This window comes from Lissotriton vulgaris, chromosome 2_1 (genome assembly GCF_964263255.1).
Source record: "Lissotriton vulgaris chromosome 2_1, aLisVul1.2, whole genome shotgun sequence".
Lineage (NCBI taxonomy): Eukaryota > Metazoa > Chordata > Amphibia > Caudata > Salamandridae > Lissotriton > Lissotriton vulgaris.
The window spans coordinates 328,582,987-328,600,784 of NC_141687.1; the positions used below are offsets into that span (position 1 = coordinate 328,582,987).

Here is a 17,798-nt window from a genome sequence, read left to right on the forward strand (position 1 = left end):
CCATCCTTACCACCCTGAGGTGAGTGCAAAGAACCGTCTAAGATACACCAAGCTATTTCACCCATCAAACCACACGCCATTCCTTTGTTTTGCACATCTGAAAAGGTAACACTACTCCCCTGCATCATGTTTGATCATGTTTGAATTTAGATATTCTGCAATTCAGAATTTGTTTTAATCATTGCAAGAGAATGACACTTCCAGCAATGCCTTTTGTCTTCCTAGCAGGTTTTGAGGAGATTCCACCACATATCCCAGAATATGAATACATCAGACATCCAACCCCAAAAGGTAAGCATTTCTCAATTTCTTGATTAAGGAATAACGTTATAACACCAGTGGTTGTTGGTAACAGAAGGCCTAAATAGTTCATCATTGCATTCATGTGGTTTAGTAGCAAATGTCAATCGTGAACCTAGGAGACCTGAGTTCTAATCATGGCCCCATGCTTCAGCAATGTATGCGTGTAGGAAGCTGGCTCTGTATATACTATACCAAAGTGAGGTATACTTTGCACAGTGTCCAGTGGAACCCCAAAGGTAGGCAGAGGTAAAGTTAGATAGCACCTCATTCTTTATTTGTGGTAGTGTGGTTGAGCAGTAAGGCAGTATCAGAGGGCAGTGTTAAGAATTTGTTGTACCCACTCAATCAGCAAATAATTTCACACACTCAAAGACTGAACTTCAGACCAATTGGTTTTGTATAAAAATATTATTTTAGTTATTTTATTTCCTAGAACCAAGCAAGCCTGGCACAGGTAAGTTGATAAATATTTTGCAGTAAATTTATAATTTGAAAGGCAGTTGTAAATGTACTTTGAAATGGTTACAGTTTCAATTACTGGTAATGCAATACTGTGGAATGTTGTACATATAATTCGTATCGATTTTGCAGTCAAAATTACAGGTAAGTTACTTTTACCCTATTTTTGAGATTACGTTCTAGATTACTTTTTCACTCAGTGTAGGCCTAGATATTGCACAGCGACATTTACTAGAGAAAGGGTAAATGAAGTCAGTTTTGCACAATTGTTATTTTTCAGGTTTCCATATAATTCAACTCCACACTTAGAACATTTTTCAGAGAAAAACAGTCAATAGGCTCCTATGGAGAGAAATTAAGTTACCGGTTACTAGGTAGGTAATCGGTCTTTGGAGTTGAGCTTTTGGGGTTAGAACAAGGGTTCCCCCAGGGTCAAGAATGCACTTGTGTTACACCCTCAGTGGCAACTAGGGCGCCGGGTGCATAGTGCTAAGGCCCAATGTTATCCAATGGGGGATAGGGGGCCTCTGTTTGGGGGCTCATGGTTAGCAGGCCACTTGACTGGCGGGGGAGGAGGCGATACCAAAGAGCATGATGGACGGAGCGTTTGAGCAAATTAAACACTAACCCCCAGTAAACTGATCAGGGTTTAATCCATCATCATTCTTAAGTTCACTCCACCACACCAGTTCAAACATAGTCATGTAATGTAATGTAATGTAATGTAAATACCAATTTATAACGCGCGACAATCGCTCCAAGGAGCATCTAGGCGCCCAGAAAGGACCACCAGATGTTAGGTAGTTCCTATGCTTACTTGACCGAGACCCGAATTACACTAGGCTTTTGGCAGTCGTATCTTGTAGATTAAAGATCCAGGTTTTTAGGTGTTTACGGAAATCTATTTCTTTATCCAGTAATCTCAACTGGGGGGGAAGGGTATTCCATGCTTTTGCTCCCAGTACCGCCAGGGATTTACCCCCTCGAGTTTTAAGTCTGAAACTTGGGACAGTAAGCAGGTTGGCCGTTGAAGAACGCAGTGCTCTGGTTGGGCAGTATCTGCTGAATTTTTTCCTCAGGTAGGATGGGCCTAAGTTGTGGACAGCTCTAAAAGTAATTAAGAGTACTTTAAACAAGACCCTTTTTGTAATAGGCAGCCAGTGTAATGCCTTAAGGGCTTTGGTTGCAGATGATCTTTTCGGCCACCTTAAAACCAACCTCGCAGCTGCATGTTGCACCATCTGAAGTTTGTGTGTGACAGCTTTATTTGTACCAGCGTAGAGGCTATTACAGTAATCGATGCGTGATGTTACTAGTGCAACCGTAACTGTTTTCCTTGCTTCAAGGGGCAGAAGATCAAAGAACTTTCTCAGTCCCTTTATTACCCCAAAGCACATGCCTGCCACTCTAGCCGCTTGTTGTCTAAAAGACAGGTCAGAGTCAAAATGCACCCCCAGATTACGGGCCAAGTTGGTTGTATGAGGTGGTATTTCAGCTTTTTCTGGCCACCATAATCGTGGGATGAACTCATTATTTGGGCCTATAGGCATGATCTCTGTTTTGCCTGTGTTGCATTTCAGATGGTTTAGACGCATCCATTCGAAGGTGGCCGTTAGGCAACCTTTGAGATTTTCCTCCCAGGCTTGGTTATCCTTATCCATTACCAGGATAAGTTGTGTGTCATCGGCATAGGCTATAGCGTCTATGCCAAATGTCGAAATCAATTTTATCAGAGGTGCGGTATAAACATTAAACAGGGTCGGGCTCAGGCTCGAACCCTGCGGGACTCCCGTCAACAGCGCTTTTTCACTGGAGCAGAATTCCCCCAGGGTCACCACTTGCCTCCTGTCACTTAAAAAGTTTCTTATCCACTCAAGCACTGTCCCTGTGACGCCAGATGTTATTAGCCGGTCTAATAGGATGGCATGTGAGACCGTGTCGAAGGCCGCCGATAGGTCTAATAAAATCAAGACGGCCTTCTTACCTTGGTCTAGGGCTGAGCGGATAGTTTCTGTGGTGAACAGGAGGGCCGATTCGGTGGAATGTTGGACCCTGAAACCTGCCTGGTTAGGGTGCCATGCATCACTATCTTCCAAGAAACGAGTAAGTTGTTTATTTACAATTGACTCTGTGACTTTACACAGGGCCGGAAGTAGTGAGATAGGTCGTAGGTTCGACAATGTGGTGGGGTCAGGGAGTTGTTTTTTTTGCAGTGGTTTCACCGCTGCCAGTTTCCACTCTGGGGGGACTTTGGCTGTGGACAGCGAGGTGTTGACAATGGCATTTATTATTGGATTGGCGATGTCCACAATGAGGTGTAAGAGTCTAACTGGACAGGGGTCAAAGGGGGATCCGGATTTTGTTGCCAGAATTCCTCTTTTGGTATCCTCCAGGCTAACTGGAAGGAAAGTTTTCAGCTGCATGGCTCCTTGCCTCACTATATCCTCTTCTATTCTGGGCTCTAATATAGGAACATCAAAGTCCTTCGTCAGCCCCTGTACTTTTCCCTCAAAGAAATCTGCGATCTTATCACAGAGTGCCTGCGAGGGCGGGATATCCTGCGCTAGACATTTAGGTTTGTTAAAGCCGTTGACAATTTTGAATATTTCCTTTTGTTTGCTGCTGGCTGTTTCTATTGCCAACGAGAAGTACCTTTTTTTTGCTTGTTTGATCAGCGCATGATAGGCATTTTTTATCCTTTTGTATTTGCTGCGTTCTAGGCTAGAGTAATTTTTCCCCCAGCTTCTTTCAGCTCTTCTGAGCTCCCCTTGTTTGTCTTTGAGATCTCGATCGAACCAGGGTGCAGATGTTTCTTTCTACCCTGCCTCATTCTGTTTTTTCCCTGCCCAACTGTGCCTTTCAGGTCATTCATCCATGTTCTGAAACTGATGGGATTAGCAGGTACTACCAGCTGGGGTCTACAGTTCCTGGCTATGGTTATAAGTTCTGTGTGGGACAATATCGTTTTCCATTCATCCCTTGTGACCATGCTGTGTTCCTGGTCATATGCAAATCAGTCTCACCCTGTGCCTCATGGGAATAGTGCAGCCCAAACTGCCAAGCCATGTCTTCCCTGGACCGAAAACAAGCATCCTGGGACCGGTTTTGGGTTCATAACCCTCATCAGCCAGGCAATCTTGAATCCAGTGGCAAAATGAGCAAGGGGCACACTTCTGGGCATACCCTGCCAACTTAGGGCGAACAAAGCACTTGGCTGTGGGAGCAAAGCTCCTGCACTTTAGCTCAGGTCAAATGGGGAAACAAAGTAGCACCAAAGGTGCACCCTCAGTAGCACTGGTGTGGCCGGGTGTAGGGTGCTGTTTCGACGTTTGGCTCCCAGTTGTTTGCTATGGGGAACTTCCGGTTTGCAAAGGCACTTCAGGCTCGGGGAGGAAGTTCTTCTGGGTGCGACCACCACTTTGAGAGTTAAGATGGGGGTTGGTTAGGCACCATCGGTTTGGCCACCCAAGGCCTTGGAGCGTTGGGTGCAGGGGTGCCTTTTGGAGTCAGATCTTACCAGCTCCTGGTCGCGGTTGGAGGGGGACCTTCTGGATTTAGGCTGCAGGCATCAGCTGGAGGCTTGAGGCAGGTCAAGGGTCACCAGATCTCAGGTTAGGATCGCCGGGGTGCCTCCTCGTGGTGGTTGCCGTATCGAGCTCAAGCCGTGGAGGGCAGAGGCAAAGTGGTGCAGATTTGCGGTGTCCAGCCAGGGCCAAAGGTTGCAGGTGAACAAATACAGTGTTCGGAGGAGACAAAGTCTTTGGGGTTGAAGGCAGGCAGGTCCTCCAGGGTTTTTGATGTTGCTGGCTGCAGGACACACCGGGATTTCAAGGAGCAGGTGCAAGGGAGAGACAGACCGGTAGGGCTGGGGCCAAGTCAGTGGGTGTCTTCCTCTTGTGAGCTTCTGCACGGCTGTTCGTTCCTTCTTCTTCTTGTAGTTTCTTCTAGTTTGAGGAAGCAAGGTTCAGGGCTGCCCCCAAATACTAGATTTGGGGGCGGTACAGGTAGTTAAAAAGGTTGGGACCAATGGTTCCCTTCCCTGGGGCGGGTATACTCCCTATTATGCCTGTGGGAGGGGGGCATATGCCTGTCCCTGGTTGGCTGGGTCCCACCATCTGCAAGATGGCGGGGATTGAGAGTTGTGCTTCACCTCGCCTCCCCCACCTGAGGGGTGGAGTTGACAGAGGTGGTCACACCTCTCTTCCTCACTTGTTTTTCCTGTGGGTTCAACCGCCCAAATTGGGGGTCAGAACCAGTGGGGACCAGTTGCTCCAAGCAGCAAGTGGCCTGGGGAAGCTCACAAAGGTGGCAAGTCTTGAAGCTTCCCCTTCATGAACCCTGCCCATCGTGGAGGAGGAGGCTTGGCACCTTGTCACAGGATGCGCATAGTTTCAGGCAGGGTACAGAAACATGTCTGGTTGTGGCAGCTAAAAGCAGCCACTCAGCCTGGACACTAGTGGTACGTTAGTTTTCAGGGGGCATCTCTAAGATGTCCTCTGTGTGCATTTTATATTAAATCCCACACTGGCATCAGCGTGAGTTTATTGTGCTGAGAAGTTTGATACCAAACTTCTCAGTTTTCAGTGTAGCCATTATGGGGCTGTGGAGTGCTTAATTGCACACTCCCAGCACCATATACTCTTAATGGCTGCACTACCCTTACAATGTCTAAGAATGGACCTAGACACTGAAGGAGTACAGGGCTAATACACCTGTACCCTCACCACTGGTATAGTGCATCCTGCTAGAGGGGTGAATGACCTATGCCAGGGCAGTGGGTTTCAGGCATGGCATACAAGGATGTATGTCATGTTGACTCACTTTGATCTGCACCAGCACGTGCAGCCTGCAAAGGCAGTGTGTGAGTGTGAAGGTACAGGACCCTTAAGGGTGGCACAATAACTGCTGCAGCCCTTAGAGGCCGTCAATGGTCACAGTGCCCTAGGTACCTGTTGTACCATTAACCAGGGACTGATTTGTGGCCAGAGATGCCAATTGGGTTTAGGCATCAATGCAGTTTTAAGGAAAGAACATAGGCCCTGGATACTTGATTAGCAGGAGCCTAGGGCATACTTAGTCAATGCACATCAGCAATTCAGCAAAAAGTGGGGTCAACCATGCAGAAAGAGGTCACTTTCTCACAATGCACTTGAGAGGAAATTGAGGTCTGTATTTGTCATTGTTATTAGTATATATGACTTTGATTTCTTTCTCTGCCAGAAACCTCAGCTTGCCAATCATTTTGCAGATAAATATAGCAAAATACACACTCATCCTAGACCCTAGAATCAGCACAGAATATATGAGACATGGTGGTCGCTAGGTGGTGCACGAGCAAGATGTCTGCACTTGCGTGAGGCTCCTGCCGCTCGGTGCATTAATGCGCCCAAAAATCCTGTTCAGAAGATCACTAGCACCAAATACCAGCAGCAAGAAGCGGCTACACTCCTGATCAGCAGCAATATCAAGACTCCCTCCCCATTTACCTGCGGTCACGGAGAGGTCCTGCACTCCCGCAAAGACTCTCTAACTGGCCGCCGCCACCCAGTTACACCTACGGGCAGTGCGCCGCCGCCATCCACCTGAGGCCTTGGAACGGCCATAGCTAATGGACACTGGCGTATCATCGCCAGTGGCGAAACGAGCACCAGAGGGCGCACAGACATTAGCCCTTTTACCCGCGCCACTGCAGCTTTGACAAAGTGGGGTCTGACACAGGCCATCTGCATACCAGGGGCACGCTTCACGGCTGACCTACCAGAGCCCAGCACTCAGATAGCAGAACAAGCACTGCAGGAGCCCGTTGTTCACTCCTCACATCGGCGTATTGGAGGACGGGCCTCCACCACTAATTTTGCCACAGGAACATTTCATCTGCCCCAAAAAGCCTGCCCAGAGGTCCAAATCTGCCAAGCAATCGAAGTGACTGGATTGCTATGCCACGACACCACGGGTCGATGCGGGCAGCATACTGCTGACTGTTGCTGTGGTGCTGCTCGGTGCAGGACGCTGCGCAGAACGGGGAGCCTGGCATTGCAGCCCGGCAGACTCGCTCACCCAAACACCACGAGGTGAGTGGCCCTTCTCGACCGCCGCTATCAACAACGAGGGCGGGTGCACCTCTGTTATACTGCCAGTAGTTAATATTGGGACTGCCTTTCCATGTACCTGCAACGGCGGGGGGCACCGCACCCCAACAAACTCACAACCGTTGCCACAATCAAACGGCTCCTGTGGGCACGAGGCCACTACTGACTTCCTGGGACAACAAACGCAACATATTAGTGCTAAAGGTGCAACAAACACCTGGGGCACACACACCTCAGTCCTGAGTCCCATGCGCTATATCACCGCTAAAGGGTGGCCAACAATACAGCAGCGGAGTTCATCCGCACATGGGAGGTGGTCCTCCATAGCTCACTGACGACTCAGCATAAGCGCTGCGGTCATCTTCGAGCCCCATGCACAGACTCGAGGACCAGCGTTGTGGGTGCCTGATGTTGCTCCTTTCCTGATGACGACACCTTGACAAACAAGACCCCCCACCTATCTTCACCGCAGCACACCCTCGCTCCAGAACTGCGACCCAATAACCACCTTGACCGCCACAGCGATGCTATTATTTGGGGCCCGCCTGGTGCACCGAGACGCTGACTTCAGGCGGCGGGCCGGGTATTCCTGCAGCTTCGTGACCCTTGCAATAATTGCTGGGCTTGGGACCCACTGTTATGCCTCCCATCCACTCACCATCAGACCCCCTGACTCCGAGAAATAGCTGGTGCAGCCACTACCACCGACCTATTTGGCTGCGACGGTTCCGGAGAAGACATACCCGACTACCTTGCCGCCTGAGGGACTCAAGGCCAAGAGCAGGTACTGACAGGAGCTGTTCACTTGCCCTCAACATATCGAACATGGGGAAACCAGACATGCGACAGCCAAGGCTGATGTTCGAGGCCAAGAAGGGCAGCAGCACACTGTAGGGAGACTCAGACCAAGCAAGAGCTAAACCTGCAAGCCGGTCGTCGCCCACTCCCAATGATGACATGAAAGCCCTACTCCTGGAGATGCGCCAAAGCCTCACTTCCCTTGCAGACAAAATGGACACCAAGCATATTCGGCAGGATGCCATTGTGCACAAATTGGAAGGACATGAGGGACGCATTACATAAGTGGAGCATCGTATCCCCGACACCGAGGACTCCAGTGCTCACCTCTAGACCAACTTGGCACAAATTAACAATCTGCTGAAGATAATTTTATCAAAAAACAAGGATCTCGAAGCGTGCAGTAGAAGGAATTACATCCGTGTTCTTGGCATTCCCGAGAGCACAAATACTGGCAGGATGGAAGAATACATCGAAAGACTACTGCGTGACACAATTGGAGCGGAATCCTTCTCTTCACAGTTCATTGTCGAAAGGGCACAGTGGGCCCGATTCACAGAATGAACTTAAGACTCAATCCTAAACTTACTACTGTTTTGGTATTCACAGATTGCACTTACTACTTTTGGTATTCACAGAATGAACTTACTACTTTTGGAATTCACAGAATGCACTTACTACTTTTGGAATTCACAGAATGTACTTACTACTTTTGGAATTCACAGAAGTTAGGACTCCTAACTTTAGGACTCCTAAATGCCTTCTGTGAATACCGAAAGTCTTAAAATTAGGATTTTTCTCAATTTAGTAGTAGTAAAGTTAAGACTCCTAACTTTAGGACTCCTAGATGCCTTCTGTGAATACCGAAAGTCTTAAAATTAGGATCTTTCTCAATTTAGTAGTAGTAAACTTAAGACTCCTAACTTTAGGACTCCTAAATGCCTTCTGTGAATACCGAAAATCCTAAAATTACGATTTTTCTCAATTTAGTAGTAGTAAAGTTAGGACTACTAAGTTTAGGATGCCTAAATGCCTTCTGTGAATACCGAAAGTCTTAAAATTTGGATCTTTCTCAATTTAGTAGTAGTAGTTAGGAGTAGTAAGTTTAGGATTGAGTCTTAAGTTCATTCTGTGAATCGGGCCCACTGTGCCCTTTCGACAATGAACTGTGAAGAGAAGGATTCCGCTCCAATTGTGTCACGCAGTAGTCTTTCGATGTACTCTGGCCATATACAAATCAGCCTTGACCCTGTGCCTCATGGGAACAGTCCAGCCCGAACTGCCAAGCCATGTCTTTCCTGGACCGGAATCAAGCATCCTAGGACCGGTTTCTGGCTATCAGCCATCTTCAGCCAGGATAGCTTGACTCCAGTGGTGTGGAGAGCATGGGACTCACGTCTGAGCATACCCATCCCACTCGGGGTGACAAATGCAAAAATAACAGTTGATGGACAGAAAGCAGAACAATGTCATACATTCACCCCAGTACAGAGATCTGGACCTAAATCCATCGTTTTTTTGCACTCCACACCACCCCAGTTCAGACATGGCCATATGCAAATCAGCCTTGACCCTGTGCCTCATGGGAACAGTCCAGCCCGAACTGCCAAGCCATGTCTTTCCTGGACCGGAATCAAGCATCCTAAGACCGGTTTCTGGCTATCAGCCGTCTTCAGCCAGGATAGCTTGACTTCAGTGGTGTGGAGAGCATGGGACTCACGTCTGAGCGTAGCCATCCCACTCGGGGTGACAAATGCAAAAATAACAGTTGATGGACAGAATGCAGAACAATGTCATACATTCACCTCAGTACAGAGATCTGGGCCTAAATCCATCGTTTTTTTGCACTCCACACCACCCCAGTTCAGACATGGCCATATGCAAATCAGCCTTGACCCTGTGCCTCATAGGAACAGTCCAGCCCGAACTGCAAAGCCATGTCTTTCCTGGACCGGAATCAAGCATCCTAGGACCGGTTTCTGGCTACCAGCCGTCTTCAGCCAGGATAGCTTGACTCCAGTGGTGTGGAGAGCATGGGACTCACGTCTGAGCATACCCATCCCACTAGGGGTGACAAATGCAAAAATAACAGTTGATGGACAGAATGCAGAACAATGTCATACATTCACCTCATTACAGAGATCTGGGCCTAAATCCATCGTTTTTTTGCACTCCACACCACCCCAGTTCAGACATGGCCATATGCAAATCCGCCTTGACCCTGTGCCTCATGGGAACAGTCCAGCCCGAACCGCCAAGCCATGTCTTTCCTGGACCGGAATCAAGCATCCTAGGACCGGTTTCTGGCTATCAGCCGTCTTCAGCCAGGATAGCTTGACTCCAGTGGTGTGGAGAGCATAGGACTCACGTCTGAGCATACCCCTCCCACTCGTGGTGACAAATGCAAAAATAACAGTTGATGGACAGAATGCAGAACAATGTCATACATTCACCCAGTACAGATATCTGGGCCTAAATCCATCGTTTTTTTGCACTCCACATTATCCCAGTTCAGACATGGCCATATGCAAATCAGCCTTGACCCTGTGCCTTATGGGAACAGTCCAGCCCGAATGTCAAGCCATGTCTTTCCTGGACCGGAATCAAGCATCCTAGGACCGGTTTCTGGCTATCAGCCGTCTTCAGCCAGGATAGCTTGACTCCAGTGGTGTGGAGAACATGGGACTCACGTATGAGCATACCCATCAAACTCGGGGTGACAAATGCAAAAATAACAGTTGATGGACAGAATGCAGAACAATGTCATACATTCACCCCAGTACAGAGATCTGGGCCTAAATCCATCGTTTTTTTGCACTCCTAAATCCATCATTTTTTTGCACTCCACGCCACCCCAGTTCAGACATGGCCATATGCAAATCAGCCTTGACCCTGTGCCTCATGGGAACAGTCCAGCCCGAACTGCCGAGCCATGTCTTTCCTGGACCGGAATCAAGCATCCTATGACCAGTTTCTGGCTATCAGCCATCTTCAGCCAGGATAGCTTGACTTCAGTGGTGTGGAGAGCATGGGACTCACGTCTGAGCATACCCATCCCACTCGGGGTGACAAATGCAAAAATAACAGTTGATGGACAGAAGGTAAAACAATGTCATACATTCACCCCAGTACAGAGATCTGGGCCTAAATCCATCGTTTTTTTGCACTCCACACCACCCCAGTTCAGACATGGCCATATGCAAATCAGCCTTGACCCTGTGCCTCATGGGAACAGTCCAGCCCGAACTGCCAAGCCATGTCTTTCCTGGACCAGAATCAAGCATCCTAGGACCGGTTTCTGGCTATCAGCCGTCTTCTGCCAGGATAGCTTGACTCCAATGGTGTGGAGAGCATGGGACTCACGTCTGAGCATACCCATCCCACTCGGGGTGACAAATGCAAAAATAACAGTTGATGGACAGAATGCAGAACAATGTCATACATTCACCCAAGTACAGAGATCTGGGCCTAAATCCATTGTTTTTTTGCACTCCACACCACCCCAGTTCAGACATGGCCATATGCAAATCAGCCTTGACCCTGTGCCTCATGGGAACAGTTTAGCCTGAACTGCCAAGCCATGTCTTTCCTGGACCGGAATCAAGCATCCTAGGACCGGTTTCTGGCTATCAGCTGTCTTCAGCCAGTATAGCTTGACTCCAGTGGTGTGGAGAGCATGGGACTCACGTCTGAGCATACCCATCCCACTCGGGGTGACAAATGCAAAAATAGCAGTTGATGGACAGAATGCAGAACAATGTCATACATTCACCCCAGTACAGAGATCTGGGCCTAAATCCATCGCTCCTTTGCACTCCACACCACCCCAGTGCAGACATGGTCATATGCAAATCAGCCTTGACCCTGTGCCTCATGGGAACAGTCCAGCTGAACTGCCAAGCCATGTCTTTCCTGGACCGGAATCAAGCATCCTAGGACCGGTTTCTGGCTATCAGCCGTCTTCAGCCAGGATAGCTTGACTCCAGTGGTGTGGAGAGCATGGGACTCACGTCTGAGCATACCCATCCCACTTGGGGTGACAAATGCAAAAATAACAGTTGATGGACATAATGCAGAACAATGTCATACATTCACCCCAGTACAGAGATCTGGGCCTAAATCCATCGTTTTTTGCTTTGTCTGAACTGGGGTGGTGTGGAGTGCAAAAAAACGATGGGTGTAGGCCCAGATCTCTGTACTGGGGTGAATGTATGACATTGTTCTGCATTCTGTCCATCAACTGTGGTTTTTGCATTTGTCACCCCGAGTGGGATGGGTATGCTCAGACGTGAGTCCCATGCACTCCACACCACTAGATTCAAGCAAGCCGGGCTGAAGACGGCTGGAATGCCAGAAACCGGTCCTCGGAAGCTTGTTTCCGGTCCAGGGAAGGCATGGCTTGGCAGTTCGGGCTGGACTGTTCCCATGAGGCACAGGGTCAGACTGAATTGCATATGGCCATGTCTGAACTGGGGTGGTGTGGAGTGCAAAAAATAATAATAATAATAATACTGGTATTTATAAAGCGCGAACAGCTGCCTCAACTAGGAGGCGTCCCGGCGCTGTAAGGGCATGGCAAGAAAGCTAGCTGGGAGTCTGCGGCTTAGAGAGGCTCTGAGAACAGCCACGACTTAAGCTGTCTCCTAAAGCTTGTTTCTGATTGGGCCTTTCGCAGCTCAGGAGGTAGGGAGTTCCAGAGACTGGCCACGTTGGCTGAAAAGGTCCGGCCGCCCAATCTAGCCCTTTTGATTCGCGGCACACTCAGTAGCACCTGATCGTTTGAGCGAAGGGAGCGGGTCTGTGTGTATCTGGGCAGACGGGCTCTCAGATAATTAGGGCAAGTTCCGTAGAGGGACCTGTAGGCCAGAGTAAGAGTTTTAAATTTGATTCTACTGGCAATTGGGAGCCTATGCAAGGCCCGAAGATGGGGGGAAATGTGCTCTTTGAAAGGAATATGCTTAAGCAGCATGGCTGCCGCATTTTGCACCGTCTGCAGCCTTTGGACCAAGTATTTCGGGAGACCGCTATACAGGCCGTTAGCATAATCCAGTCTCGATGTGATGGTGGCATGGATCACGGTTTTCCGGCATGACTCAGGCAAAAGTTTCAGGACTGGGCGGAGATTCCTCATTTTGCTCAGGCAGCACCCTGTGACCTGATGGATCTGGGGCACAAAAGAGAGATTTTCGTCCCACTTGACCCCCAGATTTTTTGCCCACTGGGAGGGGGGAGGTGGGGTACCCATTTCAATCGGCCACCAGAGCTCAGCTGGAGGGTGACTGCCTTTGCCAAAGAAGATCACTTCAGTTTTTCCCGGATTCAGTTTCAGCTTATTAGTATTCATCCAGGATGCCACATCCTGAAGGCACCCCTTAAAGTTTGCAAATGCCGCTTCTGAAACCTCTGAGTAGGGAAAAACCAACTGGGTGTCATCAGCATAAGATATTGCGGTGACTCCCCAGTTGGTAATGAGGGAGAAAAGAGGGGCAAGATAAAAATTAAACAAAAGGGGGCTTAGGGCAGATCCTTGCGGGACCCCGCATCTCAGCGGCTTACGCTTTGAGGCACATGTGCCTAGAGTGACCCTCTGCGTTCGGTTTGACAAGTAGGACTGCATCCAACCAAGTGCCTGATCTTGTAGACCAATTTCTGCCAAACGTTGGACCATCCTAGCATGATCCGCCGTATCAAACGCGGCCGAGAGATCCAGGAGCATCAGCATAGCCGAGTCTCCTGAATCTAACGACCACCTCAAAGAATCAGCCACCTCAATCAGCGCCGTCTCCGTGCTGAAGCCGGGTCTGAACCCGGGCTGAGTCTAATGAAGGATGTTATTAGATTCGACATGAGCATTCAGCTGGCGCTGAATTAGTTTTTCCAGCATTTTCCCGGGAGCTGCCAGCAGAGAGATAGGACGGAGGTTAGTTAAATCCTCCGCATCCCCGTTTGGCTTCTTCTTCAGTGGAAGGAGCGTCGCATGCTTCCAACTCTCCGGAAATTCCCCAGTGTCTATGGATGTGTTCCAGATGTGTTGAAGCATAGGTGCAATAGCGTCCGCTAAAGGATCTCACAGTTTAGGTGGACATGGGTCCCCTGGGGAGCCTGACTTACACCGGGTTATCTCTTGCCTTGCCTCATCTAGCGGGATTGGTTGACATTTCCTCAAGGAGACTGGGGACCAGCCCCCACTCTCTCTATCCTCCTTGGCCGTAGGTTTATGCGGGCCAAAGGAGTCATAGACTATCTGTATTTTATTGTCAAAATAGATAGAGATCTTGTCGCAGAGTGCTACGGATGAAGGAATATCCCTTTCAATACAGTGGGGCTTCAAAAAGGATTGAACCAGTTTAAACACTTCTTTGCTGGGGTTCTCTGCCTGTTGAACAACGGAGGCATAGTAGCTCTTTTTGTCTTTCCTAATCTGCTTATGAAACAGCTTGGTGGCCTCTTTAAATTGTTTTTTTGCTAGGGGGCAGTAGTTTAATCTCCATTGTCTTTCGAGTTTCTTACAGGCTCTTTTTTCCAGTCGTAGATCAGCGGAGAACCATGGGGCAGTGGGAGAGGTTCTCTGGGCTGTCACCCTTTTTGCTGGCGCTACAGTCTCTACTATGTTGCTAATCCAGTTACTTAGTGCCTGGGCATCCACGCTGGCATTCATAGTACGCGTAGGTGGATCATGGGACAAAAACGGGCTCATAATGGCCGGAGTGAGATTTTTCCATTGCCTCTTCATATAATAGTGTTTGCTTTTTCTAGGCTCTACACCATTTAATGCTAGTGTGAATGGTATAAGCCAATGATCTGACCATGCTACTGGAAGTGCATCATCCACTACTATGCTTTCTAATGTGGAGAAAATTAAATCAAGCGTGTGTCCAGATCTGTGTGTGGGACCTTTATTATGGAGCAACAAGTTTACAGCACTCATTGCTGCCATCAGGTGCTCTGCCGCTGTGTTGCCATCCCTATCAATGTGGACATTAAAATCTCCCACAAACAGGAAGTGCTCGTGCTTCAGCGCATTCAGTGTAATCGCATCTATAAGTCGAGCAGTGCTGCTCTCAGCGCAGTCCGGGGGGCGATAAACCACCATCCCAGCAATGGCTAGTTGAGGGTTTCGGAGAAGGCAGAAGTATAAGCATTCCATTCCTGGGATTGCAACTGATGCTGCGGAAGATAAGGAGAAGCAGTCTTTAAAAATTACTGCCACCCCACCCCCGCGCCTGCCATCCTCGAGATTCAAGATGCACATGGAAAAGCCCGCCGGTACAGCTAAACAAATGGCTGTCACATTATGCTTATTTAACCAAGTTTCAGTTAAAAACAACAAGTCCCAGGCCTGGCTCTCCAAGAGCAGCCAGATGTCGGTGCTGTGTTGAGGCAATGATCTACAATTCACAAGTTCCGCTCTGAGACCTCTAGCTACTTGGGCCGAAGCAGCCCCTGGAGTCGGCTTAGAAGGAGAAACGGCCCTGGCCCACGCGATACCACATTCTGAGCAAGTAAGTGGGAGCGTGGCCTCCACAAGGGAGTGAGTTTTGCAAGGCCCCCTTCGGTTAATGGCCATTAGATCTTGCCTCGACCAGACAGTCCTATCGGGATCCGACCCCACTGGGGCAGCATGCTTGGCCTTGGCCGTAGTCCGGCCGCGGACGGGCGCAGACGGGCTGGACTTAGGCCGTCGTCGCGCCCGCTGCGCTCGTCCGCTGAGCGGCCGGATGCACATCGCCTCTAATTGGGGACTGGCCCGGAAGTGATGCTAGCTGGGGGAGGAGTCGCGTCCCTCCGCTCAATCGGCACACAAAAGCCGTTGCAGAACGGGGACGGACCGGGACACTGCAAGGGGTTAGTACGATCAGCCCAACAATGTCTGTATCCCCTTAAACAATTCAAGCTCCCACCAGCAGTACATTTTAAAAATAGTGACTCGCTTCTACAAAGATAAAATAACCCAAAACCGTTGTTAAAATTGCAGGTTTCTCAATCACACCGCCCAGCGCCTTACTCGCGCTGCTCTCATCAAGCGCGGCGGGATCAGGTGTGGCTTTTAAATCTGAATGCTAGCTGGGGTATTTTATTGTCAAAATAGATAGAGATCTTGTCGCAGAGTGCTACGGATGAAGGAATATCCCTTTCAATACAGTGGGGCTTCAAAAAGGATTGAACCAGTTTAAACACTTCTTTGCTGGGGTTCTCTGCCTGTTGAACAACGGAGGCATAGTAGCTCTTTTTGTCTTTCCTAATCTGCTTATGAAACAGCTTGGTGGCCTCTTTAAATTGTTTTTTTGCTAGGGGGCAGTAGTTTAATCTCCATTGTCTTTCGAGTTTCTTACAGGCTCTTTTTTCCAGTCGTAGATCAGCGGAGAACCATGGGGCAGTGGGAGAGGTTCTCTGGGCTGTCACCCTTTTTGCTGGCGCTACAGTCTCTACTATGTTGCTAATCCAGTTACTTAGTGCCTGGGCATCCACGCTGGCATTCATAGTACGCGTAGGTGGATCATGGGACAAAAACGGGCTCATAATGGCCGGAGTGAGATTTTTCCATTGCCTCTTCATATAATAGTGTTTGCTTTTTCTAGGCTCTACACCATTTAATGCTAGTGTGAATGGTATAAGCCAATGATCTGACCATGCTACTGGAAGTGCATCATCCACTACTATGCTTTCTAATGTGGAGAAAATTAAATCAAGCGTGTGTCCAGATCTGTGTGTGGGACCTTTATTATGGAGCAACAAGTTTACAGCACTCATTGCTGCCATCAGGTGCTCTGCCGCTGTGTTGCCATCCCTATCAATGTGGACATTAAAATCTCCCACAACCAGGAAGTGCTCGTGCTTCAGCGCATTCAGTGTAATCGCATCTATAAGTCGAGCAGTGCTGCTCTCAGCGCAGTCCGGGGGGCGATAAACCACCATCCCAGCAATGGCTAGTTGAGGGTTTCGGAGAAGGCAGAAGTATAAGCATTCCATTCCTGGGATTGCAACTGATGCTGCGGAAGATAAGGAGAAGCAGTCTTTAAAAATTACTGCCACCCCACCCCCGCGCCTGCCATCCTCGCGATTCAAGATGCACATGGAAAAGCCCGCCGGTACAGCTAAACAAATGGCTGTCACATTATGCTTATTTAACCAAGTTTCAGTTAAAAACAACAAGTCCCAGGCCTGGCTCTCCAAGAGCAGCCAGATGTCGGTGCTGTGTTGAGGCAATGATCTACAATTCACAAGTTCCGCTCTGAGACCTCTAGCTACTTGGGCCGAAGCAGCCCCTGGAGTCGGCTTAGAAGGAGAAACGGCCCTGGCCCACGCGATACCACATTCTGAGCAAGTAAGTGGGAGCGTGGCCTCCACAAGGGAGTGAGTTTTGCAAGGCCCCCTTCGGTTAATGGCCATTAGATCTTGCCTCGACCAGACAGTCCTATCGGGATCCGACCCCACTGGGGCAGCATGCTTGGCCTTGGCCGTAGTCCGGCCGCGGACGGGCGCAGACGGGCTGGACTTAGGCCGTCGTCGCGCCCGCTGCGCTCGTCCGCTGAGCGGCCGGATGCACATCGCCTCTAATTGGGGACTGGCCCGGAAGTGATGCTAGCTGGGGGAGGAGTCGCGTCCCTCCGCTCAATCGGCACACAAAAGCCGTTGCAGAACGGGGACGGACCGGGACACTGCAAGGGGTTAGTACGATCAGCCCAACAATGTCTGTATCCCCTTAAACAATTCAAGCTCCCACCAGCAGTACATTTTAAAAATAGTGACACGCTTCTACAAAGATAAAATAACCCAAAACCGTTGTTAAAATTGCAGGTTTCTCAATCACACCGCCCAGCGCCTTACTCGCGCTGCTCTCATCAAGCGCGGCGGGATCAGGTGTGGCTTTTAAATCTGAATGCTAGCTGGGGTATTTTATTGTCAAAATAGATAGAGATCTTGTCGCAGAGTGCTACGGATGAAGGAATATCCCTTTCAATACAGTGGGGCTTCAAAAAGGATTGAACCAGTTTAAACACTTCTTTGCTGGGGTTCTCTGCCTGTTGAACAACGGAGGCATAGTAGCTCTTTTTGTCTTTCCTAATCTGCTTATGAAACAGCTTGGTGGCCTCTTTAAATTGTTTTTTTGCTAGGGGGCAGTAGTTTAATCTCCATTGTCTTTCGAGT

General features: G+C 49.1%; 1 protein-coding gene across 2 annotated transcripts in view; it reads left to right on the forward strand.

The window, feature by feature from the left end:
• LOC147730279 (uncharacterized) overlaps positions 1-17,798 on the forward strand; it is a 271,641-nt gene that overhangs the window by 223,596 nt on the left and 30,247 nt on the right. Inside the window, exon 6 of one of the 2 annotated variants that reach the window (XM_086958537.1) lies at positions 226-291. In XM_086958537.1, the coding sequence (XP_086814663.1) occupies positions 226-291 (66 nt within the window). The remainder of the gene's footprint in view (positions 1-225; positions 292-17,798) is intronic. The other variant, XM_086958539.1, reaches the window with a different exon arrangement.